This window comes from Nomia melanderi, chromosome 14, assembly GCF_051020985.1.
Source record: "Nomia melanderi isolate GNS246 chromosome 14, iyNomMela1, whole genome shotgun sequence".
NCBI classification, from domain to species: Eukaryota; Metazoa; Arthropoda; class Insecta; order Hymenoptera; family Halictidae; genus Nomia; species Nomia melanderi.
The window spans coordinates 13,567,866-13,584,607 of record NC_135012.1 but is presented as its reverse complement, the minus strand read 5'-3'; the positions used below and the strand labels follow the sequence as shown (position 1 = coordinate 13,584,607).

The window sequence follows — 16,742 nt, the reverse complement described above, 5'->3', positions numbered from 1 at the left end:
TCGGTTGCGTCATGAATACGTCACGATGGTCCGATACTTAAACAATTCGTAAACAACGAGAACAGAATATTTTACGTAAATCTTTTATAATTACATCGATTTATGGAATTTTTACTTGGATAATTCAATTATAATTTATGTGAACGGACAAATATAACGATTTCAGTGTTGAAAATGCGTCAATAAATTTAAGCCACACTTCACTCCGGTGAACATCTTTCAAGCTAAGAGCGTAAAGTAGTTTTTTTTTTTTGAGCTTGTGTTTTAAGTAGAGTCCGGTTCTTCCTTGATCTGTCGTATGTATATCGGAGACATCTCACTAAATACTGCATTTTCGTGTTCACCTGTATAAACTACGAATCGCAAGTGAGTTTTACTTAATACTCGTACGTTACTTGTTCCAGTAAACTAACCTTCATCGACTTTCGGACTTCTCGTAAGAATATTTTCTCTCTTCAACGAAATCTTAGTTAGGCTATTATTCTAGGAATGTTCATTTTTACGATTTCTACCATTTTACATATTTATGATCTTTAAATAAGCAATAACGAACTTGTTCGTTAAATATGCTTGTTCCGTTGCGCATGCGAATTCGTTAGTTGAATTGTATTCCGAAGAACAGGTATCGGTAAAACATTAGAAAAACTTAACCTTATCTATAATAAAATCGAAAATTTGAATGATTCACGAGGGTATAGGTTTTTCATGTAGAAATGTATAAGTCGGCGGCATTCCTTTCGGTGGTCTGTTGCATCATTTAACAAGTTACACGCTATCAAAATTGCCAATTATTAATAACGTCTGCCTCGATTCGATCGTATCGAAATTATCTTCGAGCGTTTCCTTTTTATCCCCTTTTTTTCCTTGTTTGTTAAAAACGAAAAGAAAAAAGACGAACTCGTCGGATTTTTTTCAATTTCCAATAATCTCCATCTTATCTTCTCGATTGAAATTTTTAGGTCGTTTGATTTATGTTTCATGTTTCATGTTTCATGTTTCATGTTTCATGTTTCATATTTCAAGTTATTTGTTTATTCGACGGACGAGGTACACGGGCAATCTACAACTCTGTCGTGACATAGCAAATGCTAATTTTTTGCGTAATAAATCCCACCTCACCCTACCCTTATTACATATTACATGTCTTGAAAAACGCGGCAAAAATGTATCAGGCTAGAAGAGGTCAATAATTATTGATTTTACATAATTTTTTCTTTTGTCGGATCGAAGTTCAGGCCAAATTCTAAGAAAACACGTAGGTTCGATTCATTCGGACATTAGATGTATATTGACGAGAATAATATAGATGTTTGGATAAATGACGAAAAAACGAAAAAGAAAAAAGAAAGAAAGAAAGAAAATTGGTTGGTACAGAATTTTTACGTTACTTAACAGTTTCCACGAGCAGTTATTAGACAATTCGGAACCCAGCTCTTTTAGCTGTTCAAAAAGGTCAAGGTTACACTTGTATGAAGAAGATGCTCACAAGAGAAGTGGGAAGATAAGTGGAAATTTTCCATAAAGCTATTGTGGCTTAATTTGAAGAAATTCTTGTCGAGTTCGAGAATCAGTTTGATTAAATAGAAATTTCGTTAATTTCATCGCACAATAAAGGAATACAATGATACGGTTTACTGAATTATTTAACGAGTTAATTGGTGCTAATCGCTTTGAGAATCACTGCATTATATCGAAGGCGTTTGAGAATCGCGACAGTCACAAAAGTATCATGAATTGGCCACTTGTGCGGTAGCATTTGTACTTACGTGTGTGTCCCTTGAAAATTTAAAGTATATTGTAAATCGTTTTGTTCATATTCTTAACGCACCGTCCATTTTATAATGAAACAATCGAGTTTCTCTGAACGATTCGAGAATTTCTATCTCGATATTTCTAATGGGTATATCTGTATTCACAGAAATTCGCAGTTCGACAGACACACGCGTCGCAAGTGTCCTCTGGCCATTTTAATCAGAATATGTTCACTTTACTTGAAACGTCATAATTTATCCGATGACATAATCAATATCGAAAGAGTTTGAAAACCTTTACTCCGTCCACGTGTTATGCGGAGATCGTATTACTTTACGGTCACGTGATCACTACTTTAATCCTCGTACGAGTTTCTTACATTCTACGATTTTCTTCGATAACGGAATCAATCGAATGTTTCATCCTACTGAATACCGCGCTACCAAAATGCCAAACGAATATTATATGTTATGCGTTTTGAATCGCAACTTTCGCAACTTTCGCGAATATAATACTCGCAAAACATGCTGCTGCATGTATTTCACAGGACAGTCGAAAGTTGCGATGTTCCCGTGTAAGAGTACATTCGATTTATCGACATTTCGAATTGTAACAAAATGTCATTTCGTTTGTCCACCGAAATGTCTATATTGCGAAAAGAAGATTACAAAAATCGGAGGTAATATAAATTTGCATTATAACTTTCGAATACCCTTCGAGTAACTCTCGAATAATTCTCGAATAATTCTCGGATTATTTTCGAAATGTAAACGAATACGAACACGTGACGAGAAAAAAATAATGAAAATAGGTTAAAATGACCGACCGTGAGAAAAAAAAAATAATAAAATCGTACGATATCTCGAGATATCGTTAGCTCTTGGCGTTACATATGCGCATGATGTCACTTTGAACAGTTCAGTTAACCGCTGGCAGCAGTGTGCGGTGGACGTTTCTCTGTATTTCCTGTTTCGAGTCTCTTAGGTTAGGAAATATACCGCGAGAAGGTTAAGGTCGATCACTCTTTTAACCATTAATTTCAAATCCCATATAGTATTTTTCCCACTGAGTGACTGTGCTATCATTTCTCATTCGAAATATCGTTTCGTATTTCTGGTCTCGCGTGTGTCGCGAGTAATCGTTCGCGTCCATACCGATTTCAAATCGTTCGCTTCAATTTTATACGTACGTATATTCGGATACAGTAGGTTTTCACCGATTTATCGATGCCGTTAATGCGCGGTGTCGACAACAGCAGCAATAAAATCAAAAAATCAAACACGACTACGTGAATGTCTACGTCGCACGGTAGCTGAAGTTTAAGTGAAAGTTATCGGCCTTCGCGCATTACAAATTTCTCTTTCGATAGACTACAATATTTTACGATCACGAATGTTGTACGGTTTTTCGAAAGATACCTGCTCCCTCGTGATATTTAACTTGGAATTATTGTTACGCGCTTTTCGCCTATGAATCTCATTTTAAATTATAATTTTCGTGTCAGTTCCCGCCTGACGTAACTGTTTAAATCGTCAACATTTCAAATCAATTTCTGGGAAAACTTCTCGGTAAATTCTACGAGTTCTCAAAGCATTCGTACATTTTCATTCTGGGCTTTTGTGTTATAATCTATTGTCTCGAGAAAAGACGGTACATATTTAGCGATTTGATTCGATTCGATTCGATTCGATTCGTTAACCATCGCGACGAACAAAATGTCCAGGGAATAAATATCGATAACTTCTTTTATTTCTATTTTTCTTTTTTTTTTTCTTTCTTTCTTTCTTTCTTTTCATTACCTTCATTATAGACTGATATTTTCTATGCGTTAAAAACTTTGTTAGAATTTGAAGTGCACTTGCGTATGAAAGTATGTACATTAGATGCAAATGCATAACGCGGATGTATTGCAAATCGTATGGACGATGGTTGTATAACACACAGAAAAATGCGTGCTATTTAAATGGCAAATAATGTCAGGTATAGAACGATATTTAACGACGCACGGTAAGAAGAGAAACAGGAAAAGTTTAAATGATTCGTAACACTGATCGATAGTTGAGTAATATTCTTTTTTCTGTTTAGAACTTGAAATGTTAGGAAACGTAATCAATTAAATTCAACGAACGAAACGCTCGTTTATTTCAACTGTGATGAATTTGACTACTAATCATTTGAATTTCGACGAATTAACGCTGTTCGGCGCTGGAATGCGGTCGGTCGACTTTTACTTAGGTCTACGATATAAACTCGAGAATTTTTAAACCCGATACCTTTTCTTTTTCTTTTAACGCGGAAGTAGCGTACCGCAGGGGAAAAATTATATTATATATAAAAGTTCAACTTTTACATTTACCGATTAATAATTCCGTGAAATATTTTTCTATGGATAATACCTATAATAAAATATTCGATTTTAGGAACTTAACAAAATGTCGGCGAAAGCAATCCGAGAGGCAACAGGAAAGGACTTGATTAATCGTAAACTTCCATCTGGCACAAGTGCAGTGAAATGCAGATTTGTGACCATCACGGAAGATACAAACTGGGCAGACGTTGTAAACAACAATCCATGGTTACAATCGGAGAAGTTGGTTGTAAAGCCTGACCAGTTGATCAAAAGGCGGGGAAAGCTTGGTTTGATCAAGGTGAATGCAGACTTGGCCACAGTGAAACAATGGATCGCTGGAAGAATGAACAAGGATCAACAAGTTGGAAAAGCGACTGGGAAACTTAGAACATTTATCATTGAACCTTTTGTTCCGCACAAACAGGTGAACGCTTGTTGTTACTGTTACTGAAACTATAATATAAAAAATACGTATTAACAATGCATTATGAATCGTAGGAAGAAGAAGCTTACGTCTGTATCTATTCTCATCGAAAAGCCGACACCATATTATTTCATCACGAAGGTGGTGTTGATATCGGAGATGTCGACGCGAAAGCTTTGAAACTGGACGTACCTGTTGGAGAAGGATTGCCGGATCAAGCTACGTTAATAGAGAAGCTATTAGTAAATGTGGCAAACGATAAAAAGGGGTGAGCTACGGAAAGATAAAATGTTAGCTTATTTCGACATTAATTAAATAATATCATCTTTATCGTTTCAGAACTATCGCAAAATTTATAGAATCTCTGTACAAGCTTTACGTTAATTTATACTTCACGTATTTGGAAATAAATCCGTTGGTAGTAACGGATAATGGAATCTATATACTTGATCTTGCTGCAAAATTGGATACTACCGCTGACTTCGTATGCAGACCGGATTGGGGAGAAATTGATTACCCGCCACCCTTCGGACGAGATGCTTATCCAGAAGAGGCCTATATTGCTGACTTAGACGCTAAATCTGGAGCTAGCTTGAAATTAACCATTCTTAATCCATCTGGTCGGATATGGACAATGGTTGCTGGCGGTGGTCAGTAGAAGCGCACAGCAGTATCATTTACGTGATTAATCTGGTTCATGCTAACCGAATTGTGATTGTCAAGTCGTTATCCTTTACTTTGGCCGGGTTGATCTTACACTCGCCTATTTTTATATATCCAACGTACCTTCTTTCCAGGTGCATCCGTAATTTATTCGGATACAATTTGTGATTTGGGTGCTGCGAATGAGTTGGCCAATTACGGCGAATACTCTGGTGCACCTAGCGAGCAGCAGACTTACGATTACGCGAAAACCATATTGAGCTTAATGACAAAAGAGAAACGCAAAGAGGGAAAAGTATTGATTATCGGTGGTGGCATCGCTAACTTTACAAATGTGGCCGCTACATTTAAGGGTATCGTTAAGGCGTTACAAGAGTATCAACCGAAACTCGTAGAACACAACATACAGATATTTGTAAGAAGAGCAGGACCTAATTATCAAGAGGGACTGAGGTACGCATAGTTATTAAGAGCTGCGAACCACATCAACATCGACGGGACATGGATAAACGATCGTGTGCGGTTCTAATTGCAGAATTATACGCGAAGTTGGCAGAAGGCTCGGTATCCCCGTTTATGTATTTGGTCCTGAAACTCATATGACGGCTATATGCGCAATGGCGTTGGGCAAGAAACCGATCCCCGATCCCGAGGCTCAAGAATTTTCCACGGCAAACTTTTTGCTACCGTCTGGTCAAGATGTCGGTCCTACAGCTCCGTCGAAAAGTACTTCTTGTTCGCCTACCAAACAGCCCAAATTAAAGACAAGCGACTCGGTCGATGGATCGGCGAACAAACTACTTTTCAGCAGTAAAACTAGGGCCATTATTTGGGGAATGCAAACTAGGGCCGTTCAAAGTATGCTAGACTTTGACTTCGTTTGTCGTAGATCCGAACCATCTGTAGCTGCTATCGTATATCCCTTCACGGGCGATCATAAACAAAAGTTCTACTGGGGTCACAAAGAGGTACACATGCAAAATTATTCGTTCGCTGTATCAAGTGTGTTTCTAAGAATGTACGTAATCGCTATATAATATCCACTTTCAACGCGATAGGTGTTGATCCCAGTTTATAAGCAGATGAAAGATGCGATGACCAAACACACGGATGCCGATGTTATGGTCACGTTCGCATCGTTGAGATCAGCTTATGAAAGCACTGTCGAGACCATGCAATTCCCTCAGATTAGAACAATTGCTATTATCGCCGAAGGTATACCCGAAAATATGACAAGAAAGCTGATTTTAATGGCAGAACAGAAAGGCGTCACCATCATTGGTCCCGCTACTGTCGGAGGTGTGAAACCTGGCTGCTTCAAGATTGGTAACACCGGCGGAATGATGGATAACATTCTGCACAGTAAACTCTACAGACCTGGAAGGTAATCGCCTCGTTCGAAGTAGTCGTAGTACCGCGAAAGGTAGTTGTACTTGCTCTAATGAAAAAATTTGATTATCCAGCGTGGCGTATGTTTCCCGTTCCGGTGGAATGTCCAATGAATTGAACAATATCGTTTCAAAAGCTTCGAACGGAGTGCTGGAAGGTGTTGCGATCGGAGGAGATCGTTACCCGGGAACTACTTTCATGAATCATATAATGCGTTACCAACAAAATCCGGAGGTGAAGCTCATAGTTCTCCTGGGCGAAGTCGGCGGTGTGGAAGAGTACGAAGTGTGCGAAGCACTGAAGGCGAAGAGAATTACTAAACCGTTGATTGCTTGGTGTATCGGTACCTGTGCCAGCATGTTCAATTCCGAGGTGCAGTTCGGCCATGCTGGATCGATAGCCCATAGCAACTTGGAAACGGCCTCTGCTAAGAACGCAGCGTTGAAAGCTGCCGGCGCGTATGTACCCGACAGCTTCGACACTCTTGGCGAACTGATTCACACCGTTTACGAGAAACTCGTCAAAGAAGGAGCGATCGTCCCAGAACCGGAAGTTCCACCGCCAACCGTTCCTATGGACTACAGTTGGGCCAGAGTAATATAAATAGATTTAATAATTACATTCAATATTGTACAGCGTTCCCGATAATACAACCATTCGAATCTTTTAGGAACTCGGTTTAATAAGGAAACCGGCCTCGTTCATGACATCTATTTGCGACGAGCGCGGACAGGAATTACTGTACGCCGGAATGCCTGTGACCGAAGTGCTGAAGCAAAACGTGGGAATCGGTGGTGTGGTCTCACTGTTGTGGTTCCAAAGGTGCTTGCCACCCATGTATTGTAAATTCCTCGAAATGTCTTTAATGTTGACAGCCGACCATGGTCCTGCCGTCTCAGGAGCGCACAACACTATTGTATGCGCTCGTGCTGGCAAAGATTTAGTCAGCTCTTTGGTATCCGGCCTTTTAACTATTGTAAGTTATCGTCGAAACAAAGACACTTTACTGGGTGTTTTACTCTACGGGAATGAAAACGGTGATAATATATATAGCTTTTTAAACTCCAACAATAGGGTGATCGTTTTGGAGGAGCGTTGGACGGTGCTGCTCGTATGTTCTCCGAAGCCTACGACGCTGGATTACATCCACAAGAATTTGTAAATAATACACGTAAAAAGGGCAAACTGATCATGGGTATTGGCCATCGTATAAAATCTATAAATAATCCGGATATGCGAGTAAAGCTCATTAAGGAATTCGTAATGGAGAATTTCCCTGCCAAGCCTTTAGTTGAATACGCGTTAGAAGTCGAGAAGATAACTACAAGTAAGAAGCCTAATTTAATTCTTAACGTGGATGGTATCATTGCTTGTGCCTTTGTTGATATGCTGAGAAAAAGTGGAAGCTTCACTAGAGAAGAAGCACAGGAATACATCGAGATTGGTGCTATAAATAGTTTGTTCGTCCTTGGCAGGAGTATAGGTTTTATCGGTACGTACTTTTTTTTTTTTTTTTATCAACTTTTATGCGTAGTTATTATTGTCTACAATAGTATATAATTATTAAATTTCATTGCTACAGGTCATTATATGGATCAAAAGAGGTTGAAACAAGGTCTATACCGACATCCTTGGGATGATATTTCTTATGTATTGCCAGAGCAATATAATTGAATTCATCTTCCATTCGCGTTGTCTATCAGAAACGCAGAATAAATATTACGAGTTCATTTAAGGTTTCGATAGCTATTACAATGATCATGTCACACGTGCTTACTCATAGCCGTAAGGACACATTAATTCTTAGACACAGGTAATAGAGAATTGTTGTATAGTCCACCTTAACTCTACTCATTCTTCGGAATCGAAGTTGTATTCGATGATGAAGTCAAGATCGGAAACTTCTATATAGTAGACAGTGTAATCTATTGAAAAAAAAAGATCAAACGAACCTGTAGAACAGAACAAGTTAATTTGCGTAATTGAAAGGTAACATTCCACAAAGCATTTTTTTTTTCTCTTTTCTCTCTTTTTTTATGTAATTGAAAAGCGACACGCAAATAGAAAAAATCTGATAAATAATTGTCAATTAACGCTCAATACTAATTTGTTAGCTCTTATAAACGATATTTATTGATGGCAGCACAAACTTTGTTTTTTTTTCCCCATTTTTAAGAATAAAGATATTACCATATTCGAAAAGCTTTTTATGAAAAATATCTCGGCATCGTGTATGTATGTATGTATGTATGTATGTATGTATGTATGTGCATGCATGTATATATCCTTTATATACGTATGTATTAAAATGTGCTATATGCACATATTATATATGTGTACATGCTACATTAACAATTTGTTGCACAAAGTAGTTTTTTCTTATGGCTTATGCGAACAAAATAAAAGATGTCAAACATTTAAGTATTGCCTTTAATTGAAACATATATATATATACATAAAATAATAGAGACGTAACTATTTTTTAATACGAATGACGTTCAATAAAATGTTTCGAGTGCAATTTCCGTTTATGCATAGACAAATACATGCCTTGGATTCTCCTTGACCGGTGTTCGTGGCTCTTGCGGTTACCTACTTGAAATGTTGATGATGCTTGTAAAGAAAATTGATACGTACAATTGGGTTTAATATCGACACGAATATAATAATAAACAGTGGTGGTGGTAATGATAGTTTTATTAAATCTTGTAACGTTTGAAAAATATTTATATACTGATTAGCGGACAAAATATATTGGGAAAGAAAAACGTAAGAGCTATTTACATGATTCGTATGAAGTCTATATGCCACATGTAAATTGATATTGAACTTGTATAGAGAGCTTCGATAAACATTCCAAAAATACTTGTTTCGAGTGACAAGCTGAAAATGTTTAGTATAATGTGTTTAATGCACCGATAAGAATATTCACTGATTTGGTTAATTATACTGAACAGTTTAGCTTTCTTTTTTAAATATTACGGTCAAATTTACAGGGAGAAAAAACGAATTTCTTCTAACATTAAGATCACAGGCTTTACCGTTCTTCAGAGAAACTAGGCAAAATAGTTCTCAATGTCATAAATTAATCAATATTCGGTAGCAATTGAAGAAAAATATCGGTTTTATTGAGTGTCTGGGAGATCATCAGCGGCTGTATTTATTATGATCCTGTCACTTGGCGGTGGTCTGTGGCGACCTAGATAATATATACATTTCCTTGCCAATTGTGGAACAACAATATTATTGTAGCACGACATTCCAGTAAGCAGAATGGAGAAGCCAATAAGCTGCACAAAATATCGAAATTGTATTAAACTCCGTAGCCTTGTATACAATAAACTCATGAAAAAACGGTAAACGACATACTTGCAAATAATGGAATGATTGCCATTTAAGCGCCAAAGAGAAACCCCAAATAACAACAGTTCGAGCGCTATCTAAAATCATTCTTGTAGTAGCACTCATTTCTTTGGTAACGCTGATACCCGCGAAGTTAAAGAATGCTATACTGAACGTAATACCTGTACAAAATGGTAATATATTATTATAAAATTATTTTAATATAATATTTATATAAGGTCCGATCGAATTATTAATAAAAATACTGACCAAGTATTGCTGTCAGCAAATGACCACTATTTCCAATCTGGACGAACGCATCTTTGGTGGCTTCAAGTGTACCTTGAGAGTTGTCTGCAAATGGGGGTGGAGCATGTATAAAGTTCAGAGGAATCATAATTATACACACTGCAATGAATCCAAAAATACCTGTAAAAAATACGTGTTTAAATATTGTGTCTTTCAAAGATTTATATCTAAAACGTACCCTCCCAACCAACTGCTTGTAATGCTGGTATGTTTTCACCAACCACAAACTTTTCTTCCACCACCATTTGGACAGCTGTTATGACCTATAATTATACCGTTTATTTTTCAAGAAAGGCTATAAGAAGCACCGAATTGTATCGAATATAGTTTTACCTGTGCACATATAACAAGCAAATCCCCAGTTATAATAGAATTTGTGCCCATATCAGAATCTTCCATAGTTACTATATCACTGAGTCCGACAAGAGCTAAACCAACTATAACCATACCTATACCAATCCATTCTCTACTCTCAAGTTTTCTATTTAGATAACCCATTGAAAGTATAGCTGTGAATATTATAACAGCACCACGTAACATTTGGAAACTACTTGCATAGGTCATATTTAAGCCAATGTACATGAGAGAAGTAGCACATGTATCGCATAATGCAGGAATGAACAGGATCAAAGGATTAAACACGCGTGATCCTTTAGTTAAACGATTGTTATCTACGGAGCCATCCTGTAATTACACACTTTAATATTAATATTTAACTCTGTAAGGTGCTGTAAGAATTATACACGATAATGGTATGTTATATGTATATGTATAATAAATAATACTTACATCCCTGCGACTATAATAATTATATACAACTTTAAATACAACTAGACATAGCATTTCTCCTATAAACATGAAAGAAGATTGCATAAAAGGATGATTGAAATGCCTGGGCTGTCCATCTTCACCTTTTATGACTTGTCTATCCGCGTATCTGGTAAATGAAAAATTGCATAAATTTAAAGAAACTGAATTTAATTAATAGTTAAATGTACATGTTGATTTAAACAACTCACTTGACAGACAAAGTATTAAATGACCCAGAAACAACCATGAGTAGAGCCAAAATGCATTGATAATGTGTCCATGCCATATTTAAATAATTAAGAAATTCTGTGAAAGCAAGAAATAAATTTACTGTTAAAAAAATACAGATTAAAAAAACGATCTATATTAACGAACGCTCATTGGCACCGAAGCTAATCCACACAACACAGAAATGCAGTGCAGCTATTTCAGATAAAAGAATCTCATTGTCAGCACTTTCTTAATCTAATCAAGACATATGCATGCGCACTACATAAAAATTCCATTAATTTGAAATTATTGCATGTTTTAAGAATCAAATGTATTTAATTACCTCTTGAACAAATTGATACATGTACTTATACACATACGTATAAACGAAAGAATATTAAAACTTCCATAGTATGAATGTGTCATTTGTGACAGTACAATTAATCGGCAGTTCCATCGTGAAACATTTGTATGCGCAACAAATTGCAGATAAATTAAACTGTCTGCACAATTAAAACTGGAAATGTATCCTTAGGAGAAAAGAGATACACAATAGGACGTAGTGTTTATTAATATGAAGCTACACTACGAAAACTAAACAAGTTACAACTAAACTATTTAAATACCTTTATTTTTTAAATACGATTACAGAGTTTGACGACGAATTCTTACACTCTGATAACCACTGATTTAGAAATACCTCTCATGTGTACTTAAAACCGAACGAGTAACAAAGTTCATTGCACCTTAAAGATAAAATCGTGATAAAATGAATATATAAAAGGCGGATAAAAACTTCACATTATCAAACAACTAAAAGCGAACGCATCAATTTCAACGTTGGGTGTTCTCAACTAGTTTCTCCTAGACCATGTGATTACACGTTAAAGAGAAAAATAGTATAATTTTTGCGAACACAAGCTTCATTCAATGGTATCATATTCTCCGCGAAATATTATTAATTGTACAGTTTGTAATTAATATTTTATTTTGATATATGCTTTGTACTATAGATACAGAGTCACAAAGGAATTATACCGTCATCTGTGGTAAACAGCTGAAATTGGTAACGGACGTAAACTCGGGCACGTTACCTACATAGTTAAATGTCTACAATTTACGAAACTTTTCTTATATCATAAGACTAGATTTGTTAATAAAAAACCATTAAATAATTAGTATACTTTAGAACAGAGCCGTCTAAATTGGTGCCCGCGGGCACTCTAGTGACACTCCCCTCACGAAAAAGTTACCCTCACCATACCTACTTTTACCTGTGTATTTAACACTATATAGAACTGCTCGCGTACACAAAACTCTTGGGCAACTCCTTGAGTAGAAGTAGTAGGGGAACGTTGCTTCACAGATTACTAACACGAGGGGAATAAGTTAGCATCTCTAATATAGCTACATACATGCTTAGAATAAGCATACTTAGAAATTTTTTCTTTTCTGTCATACGCATCTCGTTTCATTCTGATTGGTCATTAGGTACAGCCATTTTCGTTATTGGACAGAGCGGTGGTATCAACGAAGTTGATCATGTCACAGATAGAAACAAGTGGAGCTAGCGTGGCGCTCTTTTTACGCTTATATCGTAATGTAACTCATTCTTCAATTTTACACGGTACTCCAATAATTTTTCCCGCTATTAGCTATAGAATATATGACTCATTCTCAAGAGTCGTAGTGTGTTTACACGTTCTAAAATTATCAACGTACTAGAGACGGAAGAGGAGATATGTAGATGGAAAGAAAAGGAGAAACCACTTAGTGTTCTCGCATAATTATTAAAAATTCTCATATGAGAGCACAATGGCATCGTTAAAAACTAATGAAAGATTGTCCGAAGTTTTGGATTTATTTCTGCTTCCCAAATATAACATAGTGTCTACTACTTACCTTGATCTACTGTTAACCCATATTTCTGACAATGTGAAACAATGTAAGGAATTTTCAATTTAATGTAAAACTCATTTTAACTCATTTTAGTTCGTATGTCTTATATTTTCCTCTTGGTTCTGTTGGTTTGTTGTTTTAAATATGTAATCATAGTGGTTCTACGTCATCCGATATCTTGAATTTTAGGTGCTACAGATGAATACGAACATTGCATATTATTTCAAAAATGGGTTTTAAAAGCGGTAGATAGTTGGAGCTTACATGGTAAGCCTTCACAGCCTATAGGTATATTTACTTTGAAACTTGTAGGGATTATTTCCCGTAACGAGGTGCATTTCCATTATTGGCATTGCCAAAATGTATACAATAGGCTATGCGATATTTTTGAACTTCGCGAAGATAATGTGACATCTTCTATTAAAATGGCTTATACAACAATGTTATCAGACTTGATTCAACATCGGAGTGGCAGACAATGGATTATAGATTCTGGTAAATAAAATAATTTTAATATTAATAAATATACGAATGCTATAATAATAATAATATTTGTTTTATAGATGTTTGGAAAGACATTGTAAAGTATGCACATTGGAATCACACTATGTACGTTACACGTGAAAGTCAAAAGTTTCTGTGCCTTCTGCTGTTAAATGAACATCAAAACACAAGTTTTTGTAAAGAAGTTATTTTAGCAATCGCAGCACCATTAATAACTAACAATTTTGAATCTCAAGTGTGTCAGAAGTTGGAAGATAATTATTTAGAACAGAATAAATTATTGTGTACGACATTAGACTTATTGACTAGTCTCCTGGAAAATACATTGTTTGCAAACATTGATAATACCATACCTGAATTATGTCAAGAAGTTATTAATTTGGAGATGAGAGTGAAAGCTCTTTTTCAAGCATGTATCAGCACAAAGTTTTTACTTCATGTACACAAACTGTTGGTTTTGTGTTTATTCATACCATTAAAATGTGCAGTCAGAGAAGGACAGGAAACCATTGATGCCGAAGTATCACAAAAATTTAGTTATGAATTGTGTTACATGTCTATGATGCTTCTCTCAAAGAAATATATAACAGAGATTGTGAAAACAAACAAACTTTTAATGATTTATTGGAAAAAGCTTCAATTGTTGCATGAATTTGTTCTACCGCAACAACACAAATTTGAACATCAGTGTATAAGCTTAATGGTAAGCATTTTCTGTGTTATACTATATTTTTATCATTAAGAAATAATTGTAACATATTTCTTATATTAACAGATTATACCCTTGGCTGTATGTGTAAGACAGACATATTTAACTCATGATCTATTTGATATGTTTATAAATAAAATGTGTAATGTAACATGTACAGCAGTACAGAGATTAGCGTACAATATAAGAGACACTATATATAAAAATGAATTACCTTTGGCACAAATTTGCAAAGTATCTATTGACATAATATTAGAAATAACGGACATCATGGACAGGGTATGTGTATTGTATGTTGTAAATTATATTAATATTTAATTTCAAAATGTTTGTTTATAATTGTAACTGATATTGTAACAGGATATTGCGGTAATTACGTTCCAAACGTTATGTCATGTACTTAAAAATTTTTTACCACATCCCTGTATCGAGACAAACAATGTAGAAGCAAACGATATGACAAACCTGCAAAATGGCTCGAAGAAACCTACGATCATGTCCCCTTTAGAAGGGAACCCCATAGTCGATCATCCTGCATTATTAGCATCCCTTCTCAATGGCTTGGCAGTGATGACCGAAAAGTTTAAGTTGAAATGGCGAGAATGCGTGGAGACTATATGTTTATTATTCCTCGGACAAGAAATTTTAAATCACCAAGGAATTACATCTGTGGTACACATTTTTTTGCAATCTACAGAAATAGTACATATATACATACATATATTTTGAACATTGTAAAATTTTGTTTCCAGGTCTCTGTAAAAGCATTGAAGGTATGCAAATTGGCAATTCAAAACTTTATGCCACCTAACTTAGTATTACTTGTTGAAGCAGATAGCCACATGAACGAAATAGGACCAACGCTTTTTAAAAGATTGCACGATGTAAATTGGGAAGTAAGGGACAGCGTATTAGAAGTTCTAAACACAATTGCTGCAATTTCGGAAGACAGTATGTGTATACTTACGAATAATGTATGCAGATATAATTGCACGCATTCATACAATTGTTGTGAAATTGTTTACAGAATATCCAGCATTTCAAGATTTTTTATTAACAAATAATTTTCTACAATTGGGACTCGATATTGCTAAGACGGACAGTGAAAGTTACGTTCGAGCATCTGCTTTAGCTTTCATTACCACGACTGTTAGAATAAACAAGCTATGGAAAGAAAAGTTGTCGGAATTGAATTTACTGGTACGTCTCGTAGAATATATAAGAACATTAACAGATACAAGTCGGGTTACAAGCTTTTGTATGCTTTAGGATTTTGCTATAGATTTGCTTAACAATGAAAGCGAAGCTATAATCAGAAAGGAAGCTGTGATATTAATTAAAGAATTATACGTGAATTATAAGTGGCCGTAAGTGTAATTGTATAGAACTAATAGAGAGTGTTTACAAAGTATAGATTGTTTTGTTATTTAGGAAAGATATCATTGATTCAATGACACGGGCAATGTCGACAACTGCTGTTTTCGATCTTCATTGGGAAGTGAAAATAAGCGCCCTTGAATACTGGAGCCAGTTCATAAAGTCACATTTGTCCGATCAAGGGGTACTCGACGGTCATTTTCCAAATGTAACATTTTCCAAAGAACATAGGAAAATTGTATCGTTAAACGAATGTGAAATAAAACGAAGACTCAACAAAGCATTGGACGAATTGGCAAGACAGAATTGCTTGGGAGTAAGTAAATTTTAACGACGGGGCTCTTATACAGGAAATAATAATCTGTTATTGGAAATTTCAGGTTCTTTTAATTACTCTCGAGGATGACAGTGACTTCGAAGTATGCAAAACATCAGCAACCATAATAAATAAACTGAAATCATTCCTTTTAAAGTACAAACTCGATGAACCTATACCAGAATTGCCTTTACCTAAAGATTGTGCTACACTAGATACTTCGTATGTTAAATATGCAGCATCGAATAACGTGGCAAATTCAAATTCTACCGAGAGGTATTGCGATTCTAATAACGTGATAGAAGAAATTGTAGATGCGAACGACGCCAATCTACTTGCATCTATCTACAAAAATTCGATGAAAATGAGCGGAGAACCAGAAAGCACAGAAGAAAAAACTCGGCAGCTTATACCTTGTGTGACTAGACAATCTTTTCTTCAAAGAGTCTTCAATTCGAACATCGAAACTATTATTGAAGAAAAAAGCCGTTGGTTGACCACGTACACTACCAGTTTTGAATCTATATTAGACGACATTCTGACCATGTATCAGCAAAAGGATGTGAATTCGATGGATTGTTATTGATTAAAAATAACGTGCCTTAACAGCTACATACATAAATACGGTATGCAGTTCTTTATTTAAATATTCTCTATTATCTGTAAATCGATGTAACTTGATTTTTCA

At 35.7% G+C, this 16,742-nt stretch overlaps 3 protein-coding genes and 1 long non-coding RNA gene across 28 annotated transcripts; 2 read left to right on the top strand and 2 right to left on the bottom strand.

The window, feature by feature from the left end:
• Nucleotides 1-213: 213 nt before the first annotated feature.
• Nucleotides 214-8,999, top strand: ATPCL (ATP-citrate synthase). 14 transcript variants are annotated; one of them, XM_031992686.2, is made up of 11 exons: nt 214-366; nt 4,173-4,526; nt 4,601-4,794; nt 4,866-5,176; nt 5,324-5,642; nt 5,725-6,157; nt 6,248-6,573; nt 6,653-7,172; nt 7,249-7,554; nt 7,653-8,070; nt 8,161-8,999. In XM_031992686.2, exons 2-11 carry the CDS (start codon nt 4,185-4,187, stop codon nt 8,250-8,252), a joined length of 3,261 nt encoding a protein of 1,086 aa, XP_031848546.2. In that variant the 5' UTR covers nt 214-366; nt 4,173-4,184; the 3' UTR covers nt 8,253-8,999. The 14 variants fall into 14 exon arrangements, with proteins under 14 accessions (XP_031848546.2, XP_076229977.1, XP_076229971.1 ...); XM_076373862.1 differs by having other exon boundaries at nt 296-436; XM_076373856.1 differs by lacking the exon at nt 214-366 and adding an exon at nt 2,590-2,736.
• LOC143175286 (uncharacterized) lies at nt 222-1,125 on the bottom strand. The gene is made up of 2 exons (XR_013000076.1): nt 414-1,125; nt 222-353 (listed from the first exon to the last, which is right to left on the bottom strand). It is a non-coding gene; the product is annotated as an uncharacterized LOC143175286 (long non-coding RNA).
• Nucleotides 9,000-9,684: 685 nt separating the features above from the next.
• Nucleotides 9,685-12,683, bottom strand: Tango9 (transport and golgi organization 9). Of its 11 annotated transcripts, none has more exons than XM_031992691.1 (9): nt 11,876-12,281; nt 11,593-11,779; nt 11,249-11,345; nt 11,019-11,166; nt 10,563-10,913; nt 10,408-10,492; nt 10,191-10,349; nt 9,948-10,102; nt 9,685-9,868 (listed from the first exon to the last, which is right to left on the bottom strand). In XM_031992691.1, exons 3-9 carry the CDS (start codon nt 11,323-11,325, stop codon nt 9,704-9,706), a joined length of 1,140 nt encoding a protein of 379 aa, XP_031848551.1. In that variant the 5' UTR covers nt 11,326-11,345; nt 11,593-11,779; nt 11,876-12,281; the 3' UTR covers nt 9,685-9,703. The 11 variants fall into 11 exon arrangements, with proteins under 11 accessions (XP_031848551.1, XP_076229988.1, XP_031848552.1 ...); XM_076373873.1 differs by having other exon boundaries at nt 11,593-11,766; XM_031992692.1 differs by having other exon boundaries at nt 11,593-11,752.
• On the top strand, nt 12,515-16,640 carry LOC116434005 (integrator complex assembly factor Brat1). 2 transcript variants are annotated; one of them, XM_031992690.2, is made up of 12 exons: nt 12,515-12,637; nt 12,741-12,876; nt 12,975-13,194; nt 13,338-13,643; nt 13,712-14,355; nt 14,428-14,640; nt 14,722-15,033; nt 15,114-15,312; nt 15,389-15,561; nt 15,631-15,728; nt 15,793-16,054; nt 16,119-16,640. In XM_031992690.2, the coding sequence occupies exons 3-12, from the start codon at nt 13,065-13,067 to the stop codon at nt 16,638-16,640; spliced, it is 2,859 nt and encodes a 952-aa protein (XP_031848550.1). In that variant the 5' UTR covers nt 12,515-12,637; nt 12,741-12,876; nt 12,975-13,064. The 2 variants fall into 2 exon arrangements, with proteins under 2 accessions (XP_031848550.1, XP_031848548.1); XM_031992688.2 differs by lacking the exon at nt 12,515-12,637 and having other exon boundaries at nt 12,797-13,194.
• The last annotated feature ends 102 nt before the right edge of the window (nt 16,641-16,742 follow it).